Source organism: Ursus maritimus, unplaced genomic scaffold (genome assembly GCF_017311325.1).
Source record: "Ursus maritimus isolate PB19 unplaced genomic scaffold, ASM1731132v1 scaffold_28, whole genome shotgun sequence".
In the NCBI taxonomy this organism is placed as follows: Eukaryota; Metazoa; Chordata; class Mammalia; order Carnivora; family Ursidae; genus Ursus; species Ursus maritimus.
This window is the reverse complement of record NW_024425341.1, coordinates 5607269-5634573: the sequence shown is the minus strand read 5'-3', so window position 1 is coordinate 5634573 and position 27305 is coordinate 5607269. Positions and strand designations below refer to the sequence as shown.

The following is a 27305-nucleotide window of genomic DNA, read 5'->3' as shown; positions in this document are numbered from 1 at the left end:
AGGGTGCTCCACCTCTTCTGTAACTCTGGGGTTTTTAGAAAATCACTTCGTCGGTAGGAAAGGCTGGAGGTGTGCCTGTGGAAGTAGGATCGAGTGGAAAGTCAGAAGTTCTGTTAGCAGGTTACTTGTGGGGCTTTTTAAAAGATGCATGCAATTGGCATCTCAGCTTCTTCTGTAAAGTGGAGACATTGTACCATCTATGATTGGTATATTAAAGGCTCAAATAAGATAAATTATGTAAAATCACTGCAAGCTTCTTAGTGATACACACTTACGGTAGTTCGAAGCAGATCCATTGTCAACTATCGTACTCACACATTGCCTTTAATCTGGATGACGAGACATCTAAGAGTAAATGTTCTCAGTAGTGAAATGTTGGTTTTATATATTGACAAGTATTTGGAAGTTCACTTTTCATCTATAAATTTGAATACGAGGCATTTCTGAGTGTTTCTACTACTCTTAGTCTGTTAGAGAGAGGTTCCTGATAATCATTCGCTCACCAGTGATAACATTCATGAGTATGACATTTTTATTTGTATCCCACCTCATAGAAAGAATTTTGCAGCCTTTACATCTGCCAGACTACAGATAAATATTCCAGGCTTTACATGATTTTTTTCTCCATCTGTCTGTCTCTTTTCTGTCTCTGATTTATTGGTGCATCAGGACTACTGAACAAGTGAAATTTCTCTGTTTTCTGTTGTAAGTACTCCTGCCGTTTCTGTTTGTCCCTGGGACCGTTGGCAGTTCCTTTCCCCAGACCATCTCTCCATAGCATGTTGGCTTGTTTCTGAGTTTGACCTTCTAATGATTTTTTGCATTTCATTTGCCACTTCATGAGTCAGCTTAGCCCTGCAATTTGTACCTAAAGGAGTGGAGATGCGCCTTCCACCTCAGGTGCAAGAGCTTGTGTCCTCTGGCTTGGCACGCCTCACGTGGCACTTTGATAATGAGCGCTGGCTTGGCCCCGAGATCATCCCGCCAGTGGTCTGAGGGACTGCTCTGCTGTTGTTGGAAATAATTGACTTTTTTGATAGGATAAGGTTGCTGGCTTGGGGCAGGGGATACATGTTAGAGGCAACTCCAGTTTGGTGGTTCAGTGGCAGGGGGTGGCATTTAGTAAGAGCATTAGGAACAAAACCCCGGAAACTAGATAGTGATCGTGCACATTCTGGTAACTTTATATGCACCTCCCCTCCCCGCAGAAGAAGAAGAAAAAGGTGTATATTTATTTATTTATTTTGTCAGAGTGGCTTTTTTACTGGGAATTTTACGTTCGTTAGAACAGAATCTGAACTAGTCTTCGGGTCATAAATTCTATGCTAGTTAAAAAATAACAGGTGCTTGGAGTTTTCCCCACTTCCAACCTTTGCACAAATACATGACATTCGTTTTCCATCTTACTGCTTAATAGGAATGGTAACCATTGACACAAATATTTTTATTTTTGTACTTTCCGTTGACCATAGTTCTTCTCTGTTAGCACACAGGTCTGGAACTGTCTTATCAGACTTATGTGGTTTTTAGTGCAATAAAGAACTTTTTTAAAGACTCTGGTCCAGTGTGGTAATTTTTCTAATGAATGTTACAGCCAAGGGAGTAAGGATCAGATGAACTAACTGAATGTCTCTAGGTGCTAAGGGTACCTCTGAAGGGCTTGGTGATGTGTAAGCAGAAGCCATAGGGGTCAGAGTACTGGTGTTAAACGTCCCGCAGAAGCACGTGAGGAGGTCTTTTCAGAGAATGAGCTGAGCTATAGTCCCTTGCTTGCCCTGTCTCCTGGGAGAGACTCCGAGACGGGAAAGGTGTTGCCCTCTCTAACGTGTAGGTGTAGAACGTGTGATGCTGTATGCTTTGGCTTCTCTCTGCACACATTGCTTTCTCTGCTCCATCCCATAGCTTGGAAGTTGTCAATGTGATTCCAAAGTGGCTTGTTTTTGTTTTTTGTTTTTGTTTTTTTTCCTTTCCAGGAGTGGCTGTAAGGTGAAGAAATATGAAACACAGTCTCTTACTTTGGATGGCTGTTCTCAGGTGAGTCTGTGCCCATCACCAGAATGTCTCTTAGACCAGGGGTCCCCCAAACTGGAGTTTGTATCCTCCTGGTGGGGCGTGGGGAGCTGGGGGATTAATGAAGAGTTTCCAACTGTCTGAGTATCCGGCTTTGAGGAAACCAATTTCCAGACCCTTAACTTCCTAAAGTGACCTGAGAAGGTTCCTGAGAACAGGGGAGCCCCCTCACATTAACCCTTTTCCCACTTCTTTGGGGTAAAGTTTCCTGTCACTCTAAATCTTACTAAGGTGCATTTTCACTGGGTATGAAATGTCTGGGCACCAAACAAAGGGCAGATTTGAAATATTGGTGCATGTTTTTAGAAAGTGGTTGACTCTGATAATTGGATAATAATTTTTTTTAAGTCAGTCGGTTTTCCACTTCATTGCTTTCAACAAAGTGGGAGAACCTGAGTTGTCACCTGATAGATCATTAAAAATTATCTTTGACACAATGTTGTATGTCAATTATATCTCAGTAAAAATATGATTTTTTTTTTAAATAAAAGATTTTATTTATTTGAGAGAGAGAGAATGACCCAGAGTAGGGACAGAGGGACAAACAGACTGCCACTGAGCAGGGATCCCAGAAGCAAGGCTCTATCCCAGGACCATGAGACCTTGACCTTGGCCAAAATCAGGTGCTTAACTGGCTGAGCCACCCAGAGGCGCCCCCAAAATAATTTTTGATGATAGAATTTTTGGTACGTAACTTGGAAAGGGGTTCCAAGAATTGAGAGACATTTCTATCACAAAACGTTTTTCTCTTTCATCTATTTGTATAAATAGGCTTAACTATCTAAGGCTTCTTATTTATAATTATAAAATGAAATTTATAATTTTATAATTATAAAATGAAATTTTTATAATTTATATTTATAATTATAAAAATGAAAAACAGGATTAAAATTCATATGGACTGTTGTCTCCTTGTAGCAATAAATATTTGTCCATTATTGTATGAATTGGGAAACACAAAAGAAACAAAACTCCGGACCCATTTGATTGTGATGAGACCCCTTTTTAAAACTTTATTTTAGCATAACTGTGATTACAGAAATACATTCATTGGTTAATAAAATGCATTTGAAATTTAACTTATTTTACACAGTTTGGACCAACAACTTGGTACATGGCTGAAGATTAAAAAAAAAAAAGATTTGCCCTCTCATTTATTTTTTCATCTATTACAAATGTGTGAAGTATCCACTTTCCAATACTGCTAAAGCAGGCAACAAGAACCATGAGAAATTTACCTTTGATTTGATTCAGAAAAATAACATGTATCACACTGCAAAAGTTTTAAATAATTGGTACAGCAAAACGTAATCGATACTTGTTTTTAGTAAAAACTTTTGTATTTGGGGCGCCTGGGTGGCACAGCGGTTGGGCGTCTGCCTTCAGCTCAGGGCGTGATCCCGGCGTTACGGGATCGAGTCCCACATCGGGCTCCTCCGCTATGAGCCTGCTTCTTCCTCTCCACGCTCCCTGCTTGTGTTCCCTCTCTCACTGGCTGTCTCTATCTCTATCGAATAAATAAATAAAAATCTTTAAATTGTACATTAGTTAATTATAATGATATCTCTCCAGAAGAAAAAAATGTTAGTACTTAGAGACTTACGGTCATAGAAGTTTTTTTTAGTTTTTAACTTTCTTAACTGAGAAAAATGATAGGGAGAACTTCAAAAGACTTTCAAGCATACAAATGCTTTTTTTAAGGATGATATCTTGGTGGAAGTAGAAGGGAAATAAAAATTCAGAGAGGAAAAACAATGATGCAAATGTCTGACTATTAAAACTATTAAAGAGTGTCTGTTCATGTTTGATTTTAAGTAGATGATAGGGCATCATCAAATCACTGGAGTAACTAGATTGAATTAAGCAAAGCCCATTTTTAAAGTATACCAGATACTATGTCCTTTGCAATTTTTTATATTTATGCTGAAAAGTTTTTGGATGTCACCTGAAAATGCGATGGGGGTACATCGATATTCCAAAACAATTCAGGGGGGTATATGAGCAAAATATTTGAAAACCACTGTGGACCACTTAAAATTCTTGCTTATAAATCTAGGCTGGAAAAGGTTAATTTTGCAGACCTCATGTGTGAATAACAGAAGCTAGGTTCTGGAAGGCATAGTAGTCTATGATGGAGAGACCCCAGCTTCCTCCCTGATTGGTACCGAAGTCTATGGTGAAGTCTTACTGGGTATCTATGTGGAATGGTGGCTGAGACGTGGCCTTCCCACTGCTGGTCCTCCTAAACGGTAGCATCTGGTCTGTTGCGTTTCCCAGGATGAAGGAGCAGTGATCTCCCAGATTTCAGACATTTCTAATAGGGATGGCCACGCTACTGACGAGGAGAAACTGGCGTCCACTTCATCTGGTCAGAAATCAGCTGGGGCCGAGGTGAAAGGTGAGCCAGAGGAAGACCTGGAGTACTTTGAATGTTCCAATGTTCCCGTGTCTACCATAAATCATGCGTTTTCATCCTCAGAAGCAGGTATGGAAGTATATGTTCATCTTTCTAATGTACAAAAGCCTAGAAATGCCTGAGAGCCTAATGCAGGAGGCGCTTTAAAGAGATTAGAGAATTGGGTCACTTGGAGGATACATAGAGGTGGCCGATCTATTTTGCTGCTTTACCTAGAAAAGAGGCACAGGAGGGTGTCTTATCGAAGTACCAGAGACATAGGGATGAGCGTGGCAGAATGCACAGGAGACACTGATGTATGAGACTACTTGAATAATGATGTTACGGGACCAGGACCACATCATGGCCTGTAGCCATGTTGTGATTGTTGTTCAACTTAGAGAAATAACAGTAACACGTGTAGTGCCTTGCCACATGCGGCCACAGTCCTAAGTGCTTTACGTCTATTAATTGATTACTCCTTGGTCAGTAGTATTTTTTCCCCCATTTTTCAGAGAAGGAAGGTGAGACACAGAAGTTAAGTCAGCCAGCCAAGGTCGCTTGACTAGCAAATGGTAGAACTAGGATTTGAACCTCAAGAGTCTGGTTTCACGGTCTTTTAACCACGATGCTAACATGGAAGAGATTGCTTTCATAACTAGAATATACATTTTCCCACTCACCGATGTGGTAGCTTGAAATCGACCAATATCCTGAAAAATCCTTAATGTTCTCATAAGAACTAACTAGACTAACCTATGCTGAAGCTTCTCACTGTTGAACTTATAAGAACATTCTAGAACTGAGGCCCTTGTCCAGGTGGCAAGTGACATCTGTGGCCTTAAACTTGACTTGTGTAATGTTTAGAACCATGTTCCTGACTACCGTAAACATTATTAAAAACTCAGATTTGCAGCAATGTAATTTGATCTGGGGACTTTTATACTTAGAATTTCAAAAATCACAACATGTCATCAAACCAGGGAAGCAGGTGAAAGTCCAGACTTTTCGAGAGTTCTCCCTTCAGCCTCTCCCCACTGCCCACGTCTCCGTCTCCCATCTGTAGAGTAAACGTGCCAGGCACTGTTCCACGTTTCTTCCCAGGCCGGTTTCTGCTCTGACATCATCCCAGGGATGGTGCTGAGTACCCTTGTACCTGCATTATTTCTTGTATTTGAAATACCTTTCCTTGCCATCTCCTATAAAAGTTCTGTCCGTTCTTTCAGGTTTCTGTCGTATACTTTATGTTCCCACCGCATTTCTTCTTACCGCTCCTGTTCCCCGTATTTATTATAACATGTGTCTTTGATAAACTTCTTGAGGTTAAGGACTATGAGTGATTCATCTTTGAATTTCCTCTGGTATAGGAGCATGTAGATATTTGATGGGATTATATTCTCCCTCACTAGGAGGACATTCCTCCAACGGAAATTTCTAGAGCTGGGGTTAGCCATGGTGCTGTCCTCAGAGTTCGTGACTAGCTAGTGCTCCAGTGCATGTGGCTGAGGAGCCGTGTCCTGGGAGCAAGCAGAGGCTGCGGTCATGCGGAGTGGTAGGCGCTGTGGAGGTGGGAGAGGAGTTCTGGCTCCGTCAGGAGCATAGACTCTTGTTTCCTGGGGAGTCTGCCTTTGCACCAGGTCTTGATAGATGCATACATAGATGTGCCCCCAGGGAACGAGAATCTCTCTGGGGTGGGAAGGAACCTGCCATGTTGGGAAATGCTCAGCAGTTCTCTGTGAATTCAGGACAAGTGGGAAAACGAGGTCTTACTGAAGAATCTCGACTTGATCCTGTAGCTAAAGGGGAGCCACTGAAGGTCTGGAAGCAGAGTGGTGATGGTCACATTTGTGTTTTAAATAATTCACTGTTGATAGTACACTGAAATAGTTCGTTGTTGCTACATGGAGGCTCATAGCTTTAAAATTGTGTGCTTTTTCATTTTAAAATTTCTTCAATGAGTACCTGTTCCTTTAATTAGAAAAAGCATGGTATTATTATTTTTTTTAAATGTTGCCTTTGGTGGTAGAGTGGAAGGTAGACTGGAGACGAGTTTGAAAGCGTATGGGGACAATGAATTTAGTTTTTAGGGCATTGAAATTTAGAGCTTATTGTTTTATCTGCTACATTGATTAGTCTGAGGGTACCCTTCTGGGCTGGAATTTAAATTCATTCAGACCCGGTAATAAAAAATAACATTCATGTTGTAGTTCCCTCTTTCTGATGTTGTCCCTTGGTTATAGTAACAATTTATTTACAAAACTTTTCGGACACAAGGGGGCAGCCTTGCTGTTCTTTCCACCTGAAGATGGTGATTCTGCCTGTGGCCGGCTGACGGCACACTCCCCTTTCTTCTGAATATTTTGGACTTTTAACACAGACAATGCATCCATCAACAAAGTGCCAGTGCTCCTTTGAAAATCTGGAAATGCTGTTCATGGGTTCATAGACGTCACTCTGGACCTGCACTGGGGTCTCCAGAGTCTTTTCACCAGGAAAGACGGGAACTGACTTCTTGGGATAACTGTAAAAATGACTCTCTGTGTTGTAGGCATAGAGAAAGAGACGTGCCAGAAGATGGAAAAAGATGGATCCGCCATGACCGTAAGTTCTACACTTGTGGGGGGCCGGGGAGGTATGGGGCTCAGGGTTGGGTTTTTTTTTTTCAGTATTTAAAGCCCACATTAATTCATTAAATAAATTCTAGTCATCGTTTGGTGATGGGCTGAAATATAAATAAAAGTTTCTTCACTTGAGGAGCTCGTAGTCTATCCTGAGAGCTGTCCAGTAGCCACCAGCCTCATGTGGCCACTGAGCACCTGACCTGTCGCTAGTCTGAATAGAGATGTCTTGTACGTATAAAATATAACTAGTCTTGAAGACTTAGGACAAAAAAAAAAAAAGGAAAATAAAATGTCTCGAACTCTTAAACTTTTATATTGATTGCATGTTGAGATGATATTTTAGATATATTAGGTAAACTGAGCTGTATTATTAAAATTAATTTCACTTGTGTATCTCTTTACTTTCTGAATGGCTACCGAAACATTTTAAATTACCCGTGGCTTGCATTGTATTTCTTTTGAACACCCTGGTAGTAGATACAAAATGGAAACTGACGATACCGTGTGAATGTGCATGTTGTAATCGTATGTGTTCCAGGGGCTGGGGGAGCCAGGGCCGACCACCTGCACGGCAGGTGTTGGGGAGGCTGAATTTAAGCTCATTAAAAGCAAAATTATGTTATACTTTTTAGACTTACAAAGTAGTGCAAAGAATTCCTGTAAATCTTTACCCATATTCCTTGAATGTTAACATTTTATATAATCACAGTACAGTTATCAAAATCGATGAACACCGGTACAGTATTATTATCTAAGCTGTAAGCCGTATTTGAATTGTGTCGGGTGTCCCAGTAATGTCCTCTTTCTGGTGTAGGATCCAGCTCAGGATCCCATGTTGCTTTTAGTTCTCGGGTTCTCAGTCTCTTGTAGTCTGTGATAGTTCTCCAGTCTTTCTTTGTCTTTCCTGACCTTGACGCTTTTGAAGAATATAGGTCAGTGTTTTATAGAATATCTTTCATTTTGGGTTCGTCCAGTGTTTCCTCATAATTAAATTCGGTTTATGCATTTTGGGCACAAAGCCATCAGAAGTCCGTTGTGGATCCCAGGGTGTCCCGTTATCGGTGGAATTAATTTTGATCACGTGGTTAAGGTGGTGTCGTCTTAGGTTTCTCCATTTGAACTTAGTTGTAAAGAGAGAACGAGGTTTGCAAGATGAAGCAGTGACGGGTGTTCGGGACAGCAGAGTTGGCCTGCACAAAGGCAGGGAGTGAAGAGCGTGGGCTTTATGAGGAAGCGGAGGTGTTAGTCATTTCGTGTGATCGGAGGGTGGTCTACATACAGTAGCTGAGGGCCAGATCATCAGGGGCCATTGACATGGTGCCAGGAGGTTTGAAATTCATGGTAGGAGCAGTAGGGAGCTATTGTGGGGTTTTAAGTAAGGAGCATCATGATAGGTAAGAGTTCAAAGGATGGGGTGGAGGCTGAGAGATTTATCAGGTAGAACCATCACTGTTTGGTGACTTGGGAGACGCACATGGTGGCTGGAGTGCAGTGGTGGTGAAGGAAAGTTGGTGAAAGTCACCCAGGGTTTCTTCCTTGGATGTCTGAGTGGTCAGTGTTACTAATAACCCACCCTGCAAACCTGGGGACCCCTGGGGCTTCTCCCGCCCCCTTATTCCCACAAGCAAAATCTGTGGTTTCAATGTCCAGAAACCATAACCCACGGACTTTTCTCCAGTCTGTGGCCACCACCAGTCTTTTTAAATATGGTGGTAGTTTCCTAACCAGTCTCCCTGTTTCCAGGCTGTTCTCTCATCCTTTTACATAAGCCAAGGTAATGTTTTAAACACAAAACTGATCTTGCTACTCTTTGCTTAAACGTCTTGGTTGGCTTCCCTTGTCTTTCGAAGAAGTTCAGACTCCTGCGGTGGCCCATGTGGCTTTCTGCGCTGGGACTCTGCCTTTCTCCCCAGCCTCCCCTGTCTCTTCTCTCCCTCACACATCTGACTCTTACCATATGGAATTCCTTTCAGTTCTGTGAACCTACCCATTGAATAAAGACATGTGGTTCATCTAGCTTTCATTTGTTTAAGGCTCTCTGCATTTCTTGGAAGTGCATTCCTGTTACAGTCTCCTGGCCCGCAGTCGGTGGCGGCCAGGGCAAGGTGGCTAAGGCCAGAGCACAGTCAGTGGTGGGCAATAAGTCTCATCTTGCTTATCAGCTATTGGTCTGCAGCGTTTTTTCAGTTAGGAGTCAATTTATTTTTTTAGGAAGGCTTAAACTTCTTAAAAATTGAGTTTATTTGATTTTTCCAAGGATGTCTGTGTTAGAGCAAAGTGGCTGGGGTGGTACTGCTCCAGTGGGTTCAAGGACAAAAGATGGGATGAACTCAGCTTGCTGTGAGAGACCAGTGGTGCTCATTTTCCCACTGCAAGGATGTGAGCAGAGAGATTTCCTTGGTGGCATCCATGCTCACAGCCAGTCTGCAACCAGGACTGCACTGAGTTCCACTGTCTAGAGACAGGTCTTTCTCGGCCCTCAGTTGTGAATGCTTTGGGAACAGGGAAAAGGATTAGGGGACATGAAATAGGACCCTTTAGGAAGGCTGGGACTGATTGATTGGGTTAGCATCTGTATTAAACATAATAGATTGCCCAGCCCAGGATGAGATTGTTGGGTCAATTCTTTGTGATGGTAGCCTCTGTAGGCTTTCCATGCTGTTCGATAAGCAACATAAAGGATTAAGAAGGTGAAAAGCTAAATCCTAGGGTTCTTGAAAAAAGATGGCTAAAATAGGCCATTGCCATAAATTCCTTGTAAGAGCTGTTGCATTTTGAGCCATGACCGGAGAGCACGTGGCCAGGCGGAAGGGAGTGACCAGGGGAGGGCTGCACGCTGCCGAGCCCTCTCATCTGGATATATCTTCCCCATCTGAGGTCTGATCACCTGCCTCCGACTTGGCGTGTTGCCTCTTCCAGGCACATTAAGCTGTTGAGCAAGTGGGAGACAGCTCATTTATCCCCTCAACAAAGAATGAAATGGCAATCTCTAGAATAGACGTTGATATTTTCCTTACTAAGAAAACTCTTTTGGCTTATTTCCCGAAATCTTGGGAGGCACAGGAGGGCAGTTTCCTAGAATTGATTTGACTTGGGGATTCTGGCTTCAACCAATAAAAACACAAAAGAGTGATTTTAAAATGTATTAACTTAGAATCAGAAATTTAACAACAAAGTGAACCAAATGTGTCCGCTTGACCTAGGGTGTTACCTCCGTGTAGGTAATTTACATGGGAAGCAAGAGTATGAGCACGTTTCTTGAGGAGAAGCAGGGCACAGGAAGTTAATGGGCTGACTCAAATGTCCAGAGGTTATTCATTATCCATAAGAAACATTTCTGATGTCTTCCTTTCTGGCTCTGGAATCCTGGCACAGTTCTGCTGGGTGCCTCTGACCTTACATAGGCTGCAGTCAAGGTGTTGACCAGAGCTGCGGTCACCTCCAGACTCAATTTGGGGCGGACCCACTTCCAAGCTCAATCACGTGGCTGTCGGCATGTCTCAGGTCCTCGCTACCTGTTGGCAGAGACATCAATTCCTTGCCATGTGGGCCTCTCCCTAGAGAGTTCTTCACAATGTGGAAGCTGGACCGGTCTTTTTGTAAACTAATCTCAAAAGTGACATCCCATGGCTTTTACCATAGTCTCTTTAGAAGTGAGTCCCCAGGTCCAGCCTAGACTCAAGGGAAGATTACATGAGAGAAGAGTACCAGCACGGTGGGGGTCATCGGGCGCCATGTTTGAGACTGCCCACCACAAGTGGCTTCTGGCTGTAGTGAAAGATCTACCCCAGGATAGTGTTTCTGGCGGAACCGTGGACTCCTGTCGGCAGGGTAGGCTGCTTCCTCCAGATGCTGCTTGAAACAGGCGCTGTCAGCTTGTGGCTTTCTCATTCCCCATTTTTGTGGCCTAAGCCGGCGTTTTCTGTATCAGGCGCGTCTCCATGAAGCTAAATGCAAAAATTATGCGTGAATTTTTGAGCATTTTCTAGAGAAACAGTGAGTTGTAATGACCATGAAAAGTTTAAAAGCCACTGGTCTAAGTTGACTTTGGGCTTTCTGTTCAGTCTTCGTTCAAACAGGACACCAGAGAACTGATTAATTATAACCAATCACTAACTGATTCGTTTATACAGACTCTTATGAGTGTTGAGATTATTGCCAGGTCACTTGGGCTGGTATTTTGGATGTTACTAGATCAGCTTTTTTCTTATTTACACAAAAATGTTTGCTTACACAGGTGGGAGGAAATAGCTGCCAAAAATGCCCGTTAGGAAAGAGCAGGGAATGAAGTCCACGTTCATGTGAAAAAATATTAACCACCGTGGCTTTCTGGAACCTGAGTGTATGATAAAAGCAAGCTGCTGCATCAGAAGGGAACTGAAAACTTAACAGCAAGGAAGAATCCAAAAAGTGAAAGTACAGGCACAGACCTGGACTTCACCTGTGGCCACTTTGTACAGGGACCATTCGTGCTGTCCACCTGACAGCATCGCTGGGCAGGGCGGGACGTCACTACAGAGCAACTGAAGTTCCTGGTGGCCCTGAATCATTCCGGGGGTGGGGGTAGGGGAGTCAGCATTCGGATGTGCTTGCCATTTCTGCTTCCTGAGGCCTGAAAGTTACTAGTCCATTTTAGAAACATTTCCATCCAAAGTGACTAAGGAGGTACATGAAATTATCAATATGTTTAAAAGTTGATACTTCAGTATGTTTAAAAGTTGATACTTTTTTTTGGAAAAGTTACGTGGAATGCATCATCCCCAGAAACCCCCTGAAAAATGAGACATTTTTCCTTTTCATGCATGTGATTCTTTGGTGACCGGTCACTGTGACAATCACACTTTCTCCTTTTTGGATAAGAAGAAAACTTCACTAGGCTCTCTGTTAAATGGAAGTTAACTCGCTCTCCCAACCCCCATGTTCATTAGCGTACTTTTTCCTTTAGATAGTACTGTAACTAGATTTTTTTTTTTTTTAAGTTTCCCCTGCTGTGTTTTTGTCTTCAAACATGTTTTTTAACATTGTAACCGATTGAGTAATGAGGAAGTTATTGAAGGATGCTTGGGGTTAGGAAGCTGAAGGCTGAAGGTATTAAGTTTAACTTCTTGCCCCCGCAGGGACTGTTGGAGTCCTCTGTGGAGAAGGCCCCCGTGTCTGTGGCCTGTGGAGGGGAGAGCCCCCTGGATGGCATCTGCCTCAGTGAATCAGATAAGACAGCCGTGCTCACCCTCATAAGAGAGGAGGTAAAGGCCCTCGTGTTCTGTCCACTTATCACTCCCTGTCTTTGTGAAGCCCGTGCGCCGGCAGGGAGATCCCATCTCTGTTGGGCTTGTGTTTTCCCCGCTGGAAGTTCTGATTTCCTGCAGCTTGTGTAGCTCATAGAAAGGGTTCCCTGTAAAACTCTCATTGGTGCTGGAGTCCCGGGGAAAAGCTGATGCCGCTTCTTTATCTTTGAGCCTTGAAGTTTTTTAAGTATCAAATTCTGCCAACTCTTCCCACATATGTAACTAAATCAGTGCCTTCGTTTAACAGACTTGCAATAATATAAAATTGCTTCCCGCTTTGAGCCATTCTTTAATTAAACATATCAACGCTTCCTTTCCTGTGTCTCTTGAACAGCCTCTGTTCAAAATAGATTACTGCTGGGCCTCTTCTGGGTGATCAGAGAAATATGGAAGATGCAGTCGTGTGCTCTTAGTCAGTTACCACCCTCTCCCGTTATATTTCTGTGCTGTATTTTATGTGTTTGGTTTGTGTGTTTCTTGATGATTCCACCTTTTTTTTTTAAGAAGGGAATTCCCTTGGTGTAGCAATGTGATTTTTATAATACAGTGAGAGTAGTTAAGAACCTCATATAAAAGTCTTTTAAAGCTTTAAAAAATAGCATTAGATTCTTAATGAGGGATGTCAGCTGATCCCCTTGTCAGAACTTGGGAGCAGTGGTGAGGCCTACCAGAATCTTATCAATGAAAAGACGACCTCACCTCCCTCCCGAGAGTGCAGTGATGAGATGACCGCCTAATGGAGCAGAGCAAGGATGTGCCTCGTCCCCTGAAGCAGACGGGCTGGCTGTTAGGTTCTTGAGATTCTGGTTAAAGGCACCAAAAGAAAGACTGTATCAATTAGAGAGAAGCATGGAGAAGTATAATAAAGGGAGAACAGCGATGCCCGTCTAAGCTCTGTTCAGGCACGTGGAGTTTGAGGTGATGATTTAGCAAGGGCATCCCAAACAGGGATACGGGTGCTGGTCCAACGAGCAAGAGCCTGCCGGCGATGAGCTACAGGTGCGTCTGGCTGGAGGCTTTGAGTGTCTGAGCCCCTAGTTATGACTCCGTTCTTATCAAGCAGTCAGAAATCTCTGTAGAAAGAGGATGTGCTAGTCATGCTAATGGTCTGATGCTGTCGTAGTTCTGTTTCTTATGCTAAGTACGATTATACTTTGACTAAGGTGAGCCTCTGCCAGGCCAATGGCTCTTCCTCTGGGGCCCTGTCCCAGTCATGGTTCTGGGCCTGCAGAGCCAGACCTGGACCTGCGTAAAGTTCGCAGAGATTGTGATTATCACTTGGAACTTCCCTGGGAGATGTTCCGTTCACCTCTACTCTGGGGGCTGCATCTCCATCATCCCGTGTGGCAGAAAGGACATTTTCCCAAATGCTTGTGAGCATTACCCACAGATGTTGGGGCTTTATATTCCCAACGTAGCTGGAATGTCTGGGGATGGACCTGGCTGTGTGTTTCCAGTTTCCAGTCTTAAAGTCAAACTGTAATGGATTCAGGAGGTAAAACCAAGCTTTATCTCTATTATAATTTAGATAATCACTAAGGAAATTGAAGCAAATGAATGGAAGAAAAAATACGAAGAAACCCGACAAGAAGTCTTGGAGATGAGGTTAGATTAGAGGTTTGGGGGAGGGGTTGGGTACCTTTATGCATTATTAGATTTAGTAGTAATCTAAGTATTTGCTTACCCCAGAACCAGCTGTTGAGAACTAGATGCATTGATATTTGCATCTTAATTTGTGATTGACAGTGTTTTTTAATGAGTGCTGCTCACCAGTTATTCAAATAGTGTAGCTTCCTGTGGGTTGTTGAGAACATTACAAGTAAGCAGAATCCACAAAATTCTCATCTTATGAAGAGACATCAATTTATGTGAAAAAATCCACTTACACTACAGGATAATAAGATTTATTGACATATTCAGTTATGGAGGCATTGTAATTCATACTACTTTTCTAAAATCAGTGATTCATGATGGCTTCAAATTTCATAACCACAAAATAGATTAGAAAAGCATGTTAACAGGAAACAAAATCGATTGACCTTAAATTGAAATCTTTTTATTTTTGCTGCTCATTCCCTAGAAAGGAGAATTAGAAGCTGTGAAATAATTAAACAGCATCAAAGAAGAAGAAAAAAGCATAATTTATACACTGGTACAGTCAGCACTTGAATGATAAAGAAGCATTTTATTTTATTTATTTATTTTTTTATTTTTTAAGATTTTATTTATTTATTTGACAGAGAGACAGCCAGCGAGAGAGGGAACACAAGCAGGGGGAGTGGGAGAGGAAGAAGCAGGCTCATAGCAGAAGAGCCCGATGTGGGGCTCGATCCCATAACGCCGGGATCACGCCCTGAGCCGAAGGCAGACGCTCAACCGCTGTGCCACCCAGGCGCCCCGATGAAGAAGCATTTTAATTATGCCCACTCGAATTGTAGCTCTTATGTTATTCGCTTTGTGAGCATTTACTGGGCGTGAGGTCCCGTGCTGGGTGTGGCGGAGAGGAGGGGACAGCCCCTGCCCTTAGCTTACAATGGCCGTCGGAAGAAACACAGACCAAAGTGAGGGGCACCACCAGTGAGGGGCGGGGGAGCTGTCATTTCTCACCGAGGGGTCACGGGGAAGAGCACTCATCTCTCTGGACAGGGTCAGGGAAACTTCACTGCACTTCGCCAGAAAGAAAGGTTAACACGACAGGGTGATCTTTAAAGTCTTTGAATAACTGAAATGCTTTTGGAACTAGGACAGTAAAACGGACTGGATCAGAGAGCACAGACTGCCCAAAAGGGTGGATGGGGGCCAGAAAAGCCTGAACTCAGATCAGACTCCTTAGGAAAAACACCAAGAATGTCACTTATTTTGTAAAAGATTGATTTGTCCAGGCAAAATTAATGTATTGCCTTGAGGTCATTTACAGGAGGTGCAAAGAGAAAGTGAAGGCAGTTTCTATAAATAGAATAAAATAAATCGAATGGAAGCCTTGTTAAACATAAAATCTTCGGAAAAACCTTTTTGAACATCAACAAATCTTACAGTAATATATAGATATAAAAAGCTCCAAAGCAGATAACTGGGTTATATAAATTTGTTCATTTGAACATCATTCACATATTCGTTGAACATCATATGCGATGTTCAAATGTTCATTTGTTAATGTGTTTAATTGTTTAGGGCAGCATTTCTCCAACTTCCATTGAAAATTCTCTTCTGATAATCCTTTTTTTTAAAGGAAAATTGTGGCTGAATATGAAAAGACCATTGCCCAAATGATTGGTAAGGACATTTTTTTTTTTTTAAGGTTTTATTTGTTTATTTGAGACAGAGAGCACGTACGGGCGTGAGCGGGGGAGGGGCAGAGGAAGAAGGAGAGAGAGATTCTCAAGCAGACTCCCACTGAGCGGGGAGCCAGACTTGGGGCTCAGTCTCCCAACCCTGAGATCATGACCTGAGCCGAAACCAAGAGGTGGATGCTTAGCCCACTGAGCCACCCAGGAGCTCCTGGACTTTTTTTTCTGTGGTGTGACCCATAGGTTCCCTAGGTGATTCCGAATACAAGCTCCCATTTGTCCCTCGTTTAGATTCAGCTGATGCTCACTGTTTGCAGTGGTTCCGTTCTACAGAGTTGCCACAAACACTGAATTAGCAAATACCAAGCCATTGCTTTAGGGGAAGTACAGAGCGAGGTTCCTGCGGGGCCCCGACAGCTTTGTCAATACGTAGCCTTGTCTTCTGTATTCCTGTTTAAAGACATCTGGTTTAATGTCGGTTCATTAACATTGAACTCATGGCCCGCAGTGCTGTAGTTGGTGCCCGAATGAAGGTGATCTCACGAAGGCATTTTCTCCCTAAGGCACATCGCAGCCTTCTTGCTCTTCGAAGCCCTCGATAGCACTTCCGCGTGGCACTCAGGGACCAGTTTAGACGGCAAAATCACCCACAGAAAGCACAAAGACGCAAAAATCATGATACTAAATAGACTAAAAAGGACACTTGTTTACAGTGTGAAACAAGGAGGCAGCGTGTCGCCCGGTGCAGCCTCAGCCAAGAATGTGACGTCAAGTGACATTTTTTGTCACTCTGCGCGTGACCGGGAATGCACCACAAGTACTGATCTGGGGTTTACAAATAAACATTAGCAAGGAGATGAACTTGCAAATAATGAGCATCAGCCGTAGTTAGGTTCATTTGAGAGGCTAGCAAACGCTTGAATTCTGTGAAAAACCCGCCACCTGGCACCCAGAGTGTTGATGACCTACCCGCATCATCAGTAACTCCTGGGTGGGCTCTTCGTCGGCGTGCAGTGTCCTTACTCTGGTGCAGTTTGTACTTTTTCCCTGTACGCGACGCACTGGGACCTTTTATAAAACGACAGTGGTTGGTGCTCCTGCATTGAATTTAGAAACGACTCTGCAGCCAGTATCGTCAGGACTGACTGCCTGTCTTTCTCTGCTTAAGCGCTGATGTCATACTTTCTACGGTCCACATCACCTCATGCCTTCCCAGCGTAGGGCCTCTGCCACAGCTATTCTGATGCTGGAATATTCTCCTGCCGGGTAGCTGCATGGCTCCCACCCTCAGCTCCTTTGTGTCCCCGTTCAGAACTTTCCTCTGAGAGAGGCCACTCTATTTGAAAAAGGAACCCCACTCCTCTTGTTCCGCTTTGGTTTTCCCCCATCACTTGTCACCATCCGAATCCCCCTCTAACGTAAGTCCTTGAGAGGAACTTTGTTATGTCCGCTGCTGGGTCCCCTACCAAGGATATGGCTTAGTCACAGAGGACAGCTGATAACCATCTGTTGTATGAATCTGCCCTTACTTTTGATTGTGGTTCACAGAAGATGAACAGAGGACAAATATGACCTCTCAGAAAAGCTTCCAGCAACTGACCATGGAGAAGGAGCAGGCCCTGGCCGACCTCAACTCTGTGGAAAGGTCCCTTTCTGATCTCTTCAGGAGATATGAGAACCTGAAGGGTGTTCTGGAAGGGTTCAAGAAGGTAGCATGTCCTTTTCTTTTTGTCTCCTTAGTAGTGTATTTTCTACGTAATGGATCTTTAAACATATATGCCAGCAGTGTGGGTAGCCTTCTAAACAGGGGCTTGGGGCCCATACATCACCCGCCTTGTATCGTCTGTTCCAGTGAAGCTAGAGATTTTCTTTCCCCCTTTCTCTCTCTCTCTGGTGGTTTAGGCATCTGACCCACCAGGTGGCACATCTTGGTCGTCCCCCTTCTGGGTCAGGCCACAGCCAGAGTGTGGCAAGGAGTGTAAGAGTGTGGAACCCCTAGGAGAATTCTAGAAATTGTTTTGATAATTCACCAATTTAATTTAATATTAGTAAAGGGAAAATTTAGCACTGAAAAATTCAGGCTACATATTCCAGAAGAAAATAAGTATAATGTTTCAAATTTACATGTAAGTGGGCATATTTACCCACCTTAGTTGCATACCATCAATAGGACACATGGCAGGGAACATTCTTTTTTTTTTATAGTAAAATAAAAATGAGAATGGCCAATTTACCTAAAATGAGGCTAAGGTCGCCATTTGCTTTTGAGCTCTTTTTTTTTTTTTTTTTTTTAATTTATTTTTTAAGTAATCTCTACACCCAATGTGGGTCTTGAACTCACAACCCCAAGTCATGGACACCAGTGACTCAGCCAGCCAGGCACCTCTGCTATTCGCTTTTGAATGACGGCCTCCCTAAACTGGGTGTATTGGTATAACTGAACCTTACTGTGTTTTGAAAATTTATACATGTAGAAATTATCTAGAATTTCTTCCGTAAGAATTATTTGTGCCTGTTTTGAATTATCAGGGAGTGTAACCTAAAGGCATCTGAATTAATTAGGTTTTCGCAAATGAAAACTCTGGTACATCAGGTTTGTCACTAGTAGAAGAAAAATAAAATGACCAGTTTCTTTTATTTTAAATTGTCACTTTGGAACAGAATGAAGAAGCCTTGAAAAAATGTGCTCAGGATTACTTAGCCAGAGTTAAACAAGAGGAACAGCGTTACCAGGCTCTGAAGATCCACGCAGAAGAAAAACTAGACAAGTGAGAGCTCGCGATAAAATCTGTTTCACGGTTCATGGTGTGGTGGGAAAGTTGAAAAAGGCCAAAAACACCCTCAAGCCTGCTGGGCAACTCCAGGTTGCATTGGCGTGTGTGCACACACGTGCGTTTTATTATTTAATTTTTCGAATAGGTAGATCCTTCACATGGTTCAAACATTAGAAAGAATAAAAAGATACACAGTATCTCTCTCCCACCCCGTCCCACTTCCTCCTCCCCCCCCCACTTCCTCACCCAGGGTATTTGGTCATTAGTTCCTCCAGTCCTTGCAGATCTACTTTTCCTCCTCTCCGTCTCCCCCAGTTTTAAGGAGATAAAGTTAACATAAATCATTGTGCAAGTTTAAGGTGTACAACCTGTTCATTTCCTCTATTTATATATCACACGACAGTAGCCTTAACTGTCACCTCCAGCACACCATGAGATCACCATTTTTTTTTTTTACTGTGGTGAGAGTCTCCCTTTGTTATGCAGATGACAGCATACTTTATTTTTTCTTCAGTTAGCGGTGTAGTTTGGAAATCTTTCCATAGCAATCCATGAAGAGCTTCCATATTTTTCTTAACAGCCATGTAATGTTCCAGTGTGAAATGTGTCATTTGTTTAACCCGACCCCTCTCCTGTGGGACACTCAGGTTATTTACCATCCACTACAAACAGGGCTGCAGTAAGGAACCTTGGATTATTTTCATTGGGCATGCATTTGGTGAGCTGGTTGTATGTTGGAAAAGGAATTGCTGGGCCAAAGAATCTATGAATTTGTAATTATGATAAATGTTGTCAAATTGCCCTCATTCAACTTTCATCAGTTTGTCCCTACATGAAGTATGAGAGCTTCTCTTCTCCCTACAGCTTGGCCAACACACCAGATTTTTGGTTTTCTGCAGGTCCAGTAGATAAAGGTGGCATTTCAGTTTATTTGGGGTGTGGTTTTTTTTTTTTTTTGATAAAAAAATAGAGCATTTATTTTATTCAGTGTAGTTTTGATTGTGTTTATCTTACAAGTAAAATTGAATATATTTTAGCAACTGTCTATATGCTGTCTATAAACTGTCTATAAAATGAATATATTTTACCTTGAATGATTCTATTCTTTGCCCAGTTTTCTATTACCAGTTTATATATTGTATATATAAATATATTATTATATTTATGCACTAAGGATGCCATCCCTTTGTGATATGAGTTGTGAACGGTTTTTCTAATTTGTCTTTTGTCTGCTAGTATTTTTGATATGCGGGAATTTATTTTCATGTAGTGAAATTTGTCAGTCATTTCTTTTATTCAGGATTTTCTGTCGTGGTAACAAAGATCTTCTCTGGGCTGGATATAAATATTCTCCCGTGTTTTCCTTCTAATACTCTTATGGCTTTTTTTTTTTTTTAACCCTTAAATCTGGCACATTTGGAATTTATCCTGGGGAACAGTCTGAAGAATGCTTCCAACTTCTTTTTAACTAAAAAGCAATACCTACTTGTACTTTTGCTATCTGTCATCTTCATATTTGTAAAACATTTCAAGTTCCCCTCTCTCATTCTTGCTCCCAGACGTACTGCTTTCAAAGGTTTATTGTGTATCCTTCCAGTTTTTTCTTTGTGCCTTTACAAATATTACCCAAAATGGCTTTAGACTTTTTTTTTTATAATATCGGAGTCCTAAAATACAAATTTCCTTTTTTACTTAATAATATGTCATAGCCATTTTCCATGTCAAAACATATAGTTCTGTCTAGCTATTTTACTAGATTGTAGGATTATTCCATTCCTTTATTGATGGGCATTTAGATAGTTTCAGGCTTTTTCTGTCGTAAACCATGCTGCAGTGAACATCCTTGTTGCACACAGTTGTGCAAAGTGGGAGTCTTGCTGCGGATACGTTACTTCAAGGGAATCCCTGGGTCAGAAGATGTGTGCATTTTAAATCATAATAGTTGCAACCATATCACCGTCCACAAAGACAGCGCCAGTTTTCATTACCCCCATCAGCTGGTGAGCCTGTCCGTTTCCTTGTATCTTGGCCATCATAGAATAAGATCATCCTGCTTAATATTTGCCAGTCTGATAACTTTTAAAATTTTATCATTTAAATTTGCGTGCCTCTGACTACTACTGAGTTCTTAGCATCCTTTCATCAATTAATTGTCTATTTATCAATTGACATTTATGGCTTTTAAAATTTCTTCTGTATCTCATTAGTAAAGTCACTTTAAGTTCTAGTGTCGGATGTCAGTGGTTAGTGTCCTCACTCTCTAGCTGTGACAATCCTGCAGATGACCCTGCCTGCTATTATCCTAAGTTAAAAAAAAAAATCCAAGATTGCTGTAGAAACTGTCACATGATTCCCTTTTCTAGTGACATATAAATTTTGAACTCACTGTGGCCTGTGAGATTAATTCTACCACTGGTTTGCACCTTGGAAATTTCCTTAGCAGTTGTGTGTCAGTTGAATATTTATAAATTTAAATGGAATGATTTAGGTCACCGACGTTTCCCTTACTGTGTTGTCATTTCTTTTAGTCTGTGTCTCACAGACGTCCGCGGTTAGTATCTTGGTTCCTTACCTATGACTGATGACTAACCAGGTGCTTCTTGTCCCTTTATCCTGCAAACAAAACACCACAAACAGAGCCAATGAAGAGATCGCTCAGGTTCGAACGAAAGCAAAGGCCGAGAGCGCAGCTCTCCATGCCGGACTCCGGAAGGAGCAGATGAAGGTGGAGTCCCTCGAAAGAGCCCTCCAGCAGAAGGTACACAGAGGGTGTGGTGTGACGACCGGAGAGCCACTTGGTTTTCCCTCTTGGCAGTGGCTAGCTTGTAGTGGATTTGGATGAAAGAGAAGCCTTGTCTTTTTGCCCAGACACTTTGATCCAGCTCCTCTGGGAACGGATTCAGGTGGACACAAACAAGGCAGACCATTAATTCCCAGGCACATGAGTAGGAAACGTCCCCAGGCAGGATGCAGAGAGGAAATTGCATTCACTAAAGTTTAGGGGACCAGACGCTTCTTAGGCTGTGAGGCTATCTCTTCTTCTTTCTTCTTGTTTTTTTATGTAATACACGAAGCCATCTTGCCCCCGCATTGCAACTTTACCCTCCCGGGGACATGGGCAACGTCTGGAGGTGTATTTAGTTGTCACAACTGGCATCTCATTCGTGGAGGCCAGAAATGCTACTGAACATCGAACAACGCACAGGACAGTCCCTACAACAGACTGGTCCGGCCCAAAACGTCAGTGGAGCTGTGGTTGAGAAATTCTGCTCTATGTAGATAAAAATCAGGTCCCTCTTTCTCAGTATTCGGTGATTCTTGGACTTCATTTTTTTGGTGTGCTTCTGGTGTTTTTCCTACTGTGTCTCCAATTCTGGACTCATGCCTGTGGCATCCCTTCAGCTGGGGGCAAGGGTTTCTACCATGGGGTTTGCTAACCCGTAGCCCGTGTTCCCTGGGATACTCAGACTCCAGAATCCCAGGTCCCTGGAGGTGCTTATGGGCCGAGTGAGGTCCCAGATGCCTGTGTTTGTAACAAGTATTGTGGGTAATTCCTGTGATAACAAGAAAATTTGAGAACTAAGAGGTTCATGGACGAGCTGCAGAGGGCCGGTGGTTACCCTCATCCCCTCCTCAAATGGAGCATGACTTTGTGAACTCAGGAACATTTTTCAGGGGAGAAGTGTCCCTTTCTTTAAAGGGTCTCTGATGTAGAAAAGTTACGAAGCACTGAGCTAGGATGTCAAGGCAGAGCATAGCCAGTCTTCGGACTATTTGGTTGTAATTGTCTTGATCTCAGAATACGAAGTGGCCTACATAACCATGTCGTTTGTCTTTCAGAACCAAGAAATCGAGGAACTAACGAAAATCTGCGACGAGCTGATTGCGAAGCTGGGGAAGACTGACTGAGGTTCCCCCCGTTAGCTCAGCAGATCTGCATTTGGCTGCTTTTCTCTTAACCACAGTTATCTTGCCTTATCCAGGAATAATTGTCCCTTCGCAGAGTTAAAAAAAAAAAAAAAAAAAACAAGAACTTTAGAAAAGCACATGCCTACTGCTGCCTGTCCCGCTTTGCTGCCGACAAACAGCCCCGGAAGGAACCCTAGAGCACCGCATAGTCCCGGGAGGAGTGGCGTCCGAGCGCTGTCCGCCGACAGGTTTGGTCAGGCTGCTAAGTTTGGGGTCGTGATTTCTCTGTCTTTTGTCCGTTTGCTTTTCTGAGCACGTTGAATTTGGGATTTTGTGGCTCCTGTTTGGGTCATCTGCTGTCCACCACCTGTCTGAATTTTTTGGTGACTTATTTATCTCATCTTTTAAATGTAGTGTTCAACATCAGTGGTTTTATTGGAGGGAGGAAATAATCTGGCCTATTGTTACTTGTAGTTTATAAACAAGAAGGGACTCTGAGTACCCGTTTCTACACACACACACACACACACACACACACACACACACATGTATGTTTATATATGTGCTGCTGTTTTGTTGTCTGAAGCAGAGTCAGATAAGAGCTTCTCCACACAAGAGTGTATTTCCATAAATGTAAAACCCTGTTTTGAAATAGAGTCGTGGCCCAGAATGCCAACCTCAGAATTCGGGGCATTGAAGGTGCGAAGACCCCAGACTCAGGTTTTACGTCTGGGGGAGACATTTTGCCACAGTGTTTCTTTGCACACTGTTCAGCCCTGACCACGGTGGCCCCTTTGGGGTCAGTCCCCAGACTGCACGAAGGGCAGCGCTGGCAGGACTCCCTCCAAGCCGAGGTTTGGCAAGTCTGTCCCAGAGCCGTTCCGTCTCCTCTGCTTCTATTTGTTGCTATAGAATCAGCATTGACCCTTCATCATCTTTCTATTTCAAAAATGCAAACAAAGTCTACTTGTAAAATTAGGCGATCTCATTGAGTTAAAACGTAACTGTAATCCTGCCAGCAATTGTAAGGTGAAGAAACAGTTGGTTTTTTACGAGTGTGGTGCATTGTTATTTGGATTTTTTTTTTTTTAAGGCAAAAAATCCTTTCAAACTTAGTAGAATGTTTAACAAAACGGGCTATAAAAATCATGTGACCCACTCCAACAATCAGCACATTTTAAATATTGTTAAACAAAGGGCATTTGGATCCCGGAGGAGAGGAGTGCAGGGAGCAGAGCCCCGCTCACTAAACCAAATTCCTCAAGCTCTTCCTGGATGTGGGTCAGAGTGATGGGGCCATTAACCCCGAGGCGGAGATTTTCCATGTAACGCCAGTGAACCCCCTTCCATCTGGTAGACAGAACCAAACCCATGCGGCGTCTGAAAGCACTCTTGTCTTAATCTTACACCCTGAAAGTCTTCATGGTGATATGCACTATATTCAGTACATGTAAGTTTTCGTACCTTTCTTGTAAAAACTCTTGCATGATCCAACTTCAGCAATGATTGTGCCTAGTGGAGAACCTCTGTAGATCTTTAAAAATGCATTTTTCTTTAGCAGTGTACTATTCACATGGGTGCAGTCTTTAGCCCCAGGGAGGTCCCTAATGTCCTTTAAAGCTAGAAGTCACGTCTTACCAATATGCATTTATCGTAATTGGTGCTTAGGCTGTATTTTAAAGCCTACTGTCTTAATATTTTGTATAAAAAAGAACAACAGAAATGATCTGTGGTCGGAGAAGTGACTTGACAATCATGTGGGCTCTGAAAGCAGTCGCTGTGGTTCAGTGTGAGGGCGACACTACCGTCACAGTACTGATGACGTGCAAGTGTCTCCAGCTGGTGGAACTGATCTCTCTCAGTCCTCCGCTACTAGGGAAGTTAACTTTGCGTTTTGCAGAAAGAAGCGTTGCTAAACCTTTTTGCTGCTGTGTTTTGGTGAGATATCCATGTTTATTTGTTTTATATTGATCTGTTTGAGGCATGAAAGGCTTATAGCGGTCTCCATCCTAAATCCACAGTCCTCCGTTTAGGCTTCTTATGTATATAAAAAAAGTAGCTGTGTGTTAAAACCAAGGTGACGACAATCCTTCCGTAGCACGCTGGTGGAAGAGACCCCCTAAAAAGACCCCAGTGAATGAGGTTGCCGCGCAAGGACCATGAAAAGGCCCTGGTTAAGCAGTGTCCGCCGCTGGCTTCTCAGCCATGGCCGGTACAGGGAATGTTCTTCCTCCTCACTTAATAGATGTTCTCCAACAAGAATAAAAATGTAGCTTGTTCAGGTGGCAAATCAAGAGAATATCCTGGGCAGAAGTGTGTTTGTTTTTCTTTAAAAATAAGCAAAAGAAAAAAAAACTTTCAAAGTTCTAAAGAGTAAGAATATAGCCTAGAGTTTTGTTTCAAAGCGTACGAGGGTCATGACTTGTTAGGTTGGCAGTAATAAACCCCGTTGACAAGAGCGGGAAGGGGAGGTGAAAGGAAGCTGCTGTCCCAGCTGGGTGTGAGGGTATTAGGTGATCAGTCTTGTTGAGGCTCTGAACCCAGAGCTATTTCTTAAGGTTTTGACTTTGCCAAAGTGTAGATAGATAGTCTTTATCTAAAAGTATTTTAATGGGAAGATTTAGCGTGAGACAGACTGAACAGTTGGTCACTTGGTTGGCTGGTCAGTTACAGTCAGACCTCCTGAGGTTTACTTAATTTGGAGAAGCTCCTGGAAGCCAGTGACCTGCCCAAACCTTTTGTTCTGTAAAACTGTTCTGGAAATATTGAGAAGCCCGGTTTTCTCACGTGGTTTCTGGCTTCTTCAGACCCAGCCCAAATTAGGAAGTGCAGGAGCACATGACGGTGAAAAACTCTGAGGATCTGGCAGCCTTCCAGAATGATATGGAATCTAAGGGGAGATTTACGTTTCATTTTGGAGGCTAGCTCAAGCTGAGCTTTCTTTCCAGCCAGTTACCCTTCCTTCCTGTCCCACACTTTGCGCCACCCTCCCACAAACACTTAGATATTCATGAGACAGCCCTGACTGAGTGCTGTTTATATACGGGCAGCACCAGGTGCCCCGAACGTCCCTGGGCTGACTAAGCAGCCAGGGTGAAGCACTCATTTTCCATCAAGCCAGGTAACAAGAGGGCCCAGCGGTGGCTCTGCGGCTCAGAATAGAATTACAAAGAGCAGGCCTTGGGAAGTCTGGTGTGCCGTGGTCGGAGATGATTCAGCACACCCTTTTTTGGTGGGGCAGAAGCTCTAACACTCCCTGTTTATTTCCTTTGGTTCTTCACTACCAGCGGTCGCCGGCTCCAGAGTCGTCCACGACCGTCGTCCCTCTGTAGTCCGTGACCGTGTGAGCTTGCTCTCGGATGACGTGGGTTTCTTACTTTATCCTCTTGTTGGCAAGAGAGAAACTAGGTGTTGAAAGATTAAATGATTTAGGCAAAGGATTTTAAAGTAAAGATGTATATATTCTAAAGAATTTAAAAGATAACAGATTATTATTTGCTTATAAAAGTATCAAATATAGTCTGGGAATCCCAGAATGCCAAGCCAAAGGTCTAAGAAGTCATCTTCAAAGATTTTTAGGAAGTAGCATTTTGAGGAGACTTCTGTCCAAAAAGGTTTGACTGGCCTCCAGATTCCAGTGGCTTTAGGAAAGCAATGGATCACTCAAACCTCGGGTCTCCCACAGTAAAGGTAAAGGAACTGATACTCTAGACACTTCTCTCGAAGGGTCTCCTCTGGAAGATGATGTCAAGGGCAGCATTTCCAGGGAAGACCCACGCCCTCGTGCCCAGAGCCAGCATTCTGGAGACTAAAGATTGCACTTTTCGTAGTTCTTTGTCCAAATGCGACCCCATTTCTGTGCCTCTTAGCATGCAGGTAGATTTGGACAAACAAGATTCCTAAGGAATGACTGTATTAACTATAATATGGTTACAGCTATTACATATATATATATATTCTGGTTATAGTTCTAATATGGAGATGTCGCGTGTGACGCTGGCCTGTGGCAGCCCGAAAAACGCTTCCAGCTCATTGGAGGAGGCCAGGCACAGAGCTGAGGTGTGGCTCGAACCTTCCCTGTGTCCCCTCTTCACTGTAGAGCTGTGAAGGTATCACTTTGTCCCCCTCTGCCTTTCAGTGGCATCTGAAATATACACAGTGTGTCCTCGTCACGTGGTTAACCCGTGCTCTGTGAATAATTTCCACGTGGACACGGACAGATTTGAACTCGGACACCACGCCCAGTCCCGACACAGGGCCGCCTGCGGGTTACCGGCCCCACACGCAGCCTCCACGCCGTCCTTGTCACCCAGGGGGACGGGATCCAGGCATTCCTTTCAGACTTCAGAGGGAGGAGCAAACCTTTGAGTGTTGCTGTTAGCAAGTGTGTGTTTGCCAGTAGATGCCCATGTGTGCTCACGTGCCAACATCTGCTTCCGCTGCGTGCCCGCGGGCGCCGAGCCACGTGTGAGGAGCCTCTCGTCTGCAGGAGCGAGCGCTGCATCGACTACTGCTATCAGGATTGTGTTGTGTGGAAAAATCATCTACATAAATTTTATATGCACAGTACTTTCCCTTTTATATGTCAGGTAAATATTTGTAAAAGTTATACTCACACAAATGAAATTATTATAATGATTACTAATATATTTTTTCCATGTTTCATTGCCTGAATAAAAACTGTTTACCACTGTTGGATCTGGGTGTGGGAGTGTTTTTCCCCCTGGTTAGAAGTCATCTTATCCCCAAGTGTGAACATTTATGACAGCCCTGCTTTTCAGAGCTCCATATTTCAATCTAAAAATAGAACAGATGACATTTTCACGGAACTCATTTTGTGAAATTTCATGCCTTCGGTTGGGTATGTAATTAAAACAAACAAACTTTGGAATTCAGACCTTGCCGTATAAATGTCCATGCCTTCGCATCTGTGCAAACAAAGTTTTTAATTGCGTGCTTCTTGG

The 27305-nt window shown here is 43.1% G+C and overlaps 1 protein-coding gene across 7 annotated transcripts in view; it reads left to right on the top strand.

Annotated features, from left to right (window-relative positions):
- Positions 1 to 27036, top strand: part of TACC1 (transforming acidic coiled-coil containing protein 1) — an 85877-nt gene extending 58841 nt beyond the window's left edge. For 4 of the 7 annotated variants that reach the window (XM_040643238.1, XM_040643240.1, XM_008686615.2 and 1 more), the window contains 11 exons: positions 1974 to 2034; positions 4348 to 4468; positions 7014 to 7066; positions 12204 to 12329; positions 13900 to 13976; positions 15601 to 15644; positions 17207 to 17367; positions 18320 to 18426; positions 21070 to 21190; positions 22273 to 22589; positions 26310 to 27036. In XM_040643238.1, the coding sequence (XP_040499172.1) occupies positions 1974 to 2034; positions 4348 to 4468; positions 7014 to 7066; positions 12204 to 12329; positions 13900 to 13976; positions 15601 to 15644; positions 17207 to 17367; positions 18320 to 18426; positions 21070 to 21190; positions 22273 to 22341 (940 nt within the window). In that variant the 3' untranslated portion in view covers positions 22342 to 22589; positions 26310 to 27036. Of the gene's footprint in view, positions 1 to 1973; positions 2035 to 4347; positions 4556 to 7013; positions 7067 to 12203; positions 12330 to 13899; positions 13977 to 15600; positions 15645 to 17206; positions 17368 to 18319; positions 18427 to 21069; positions 21191 to 22272; positions 22590 to 26309 lie in introns of all 7 variants that reach the window. The other 3 variants (XM_040643237.1, XM_008686613.2, XM_008686616.2) reach the window with 1 other exon arrangement.
- Positions 27037 to 27305: the final 269 nt, after the last annotated feature.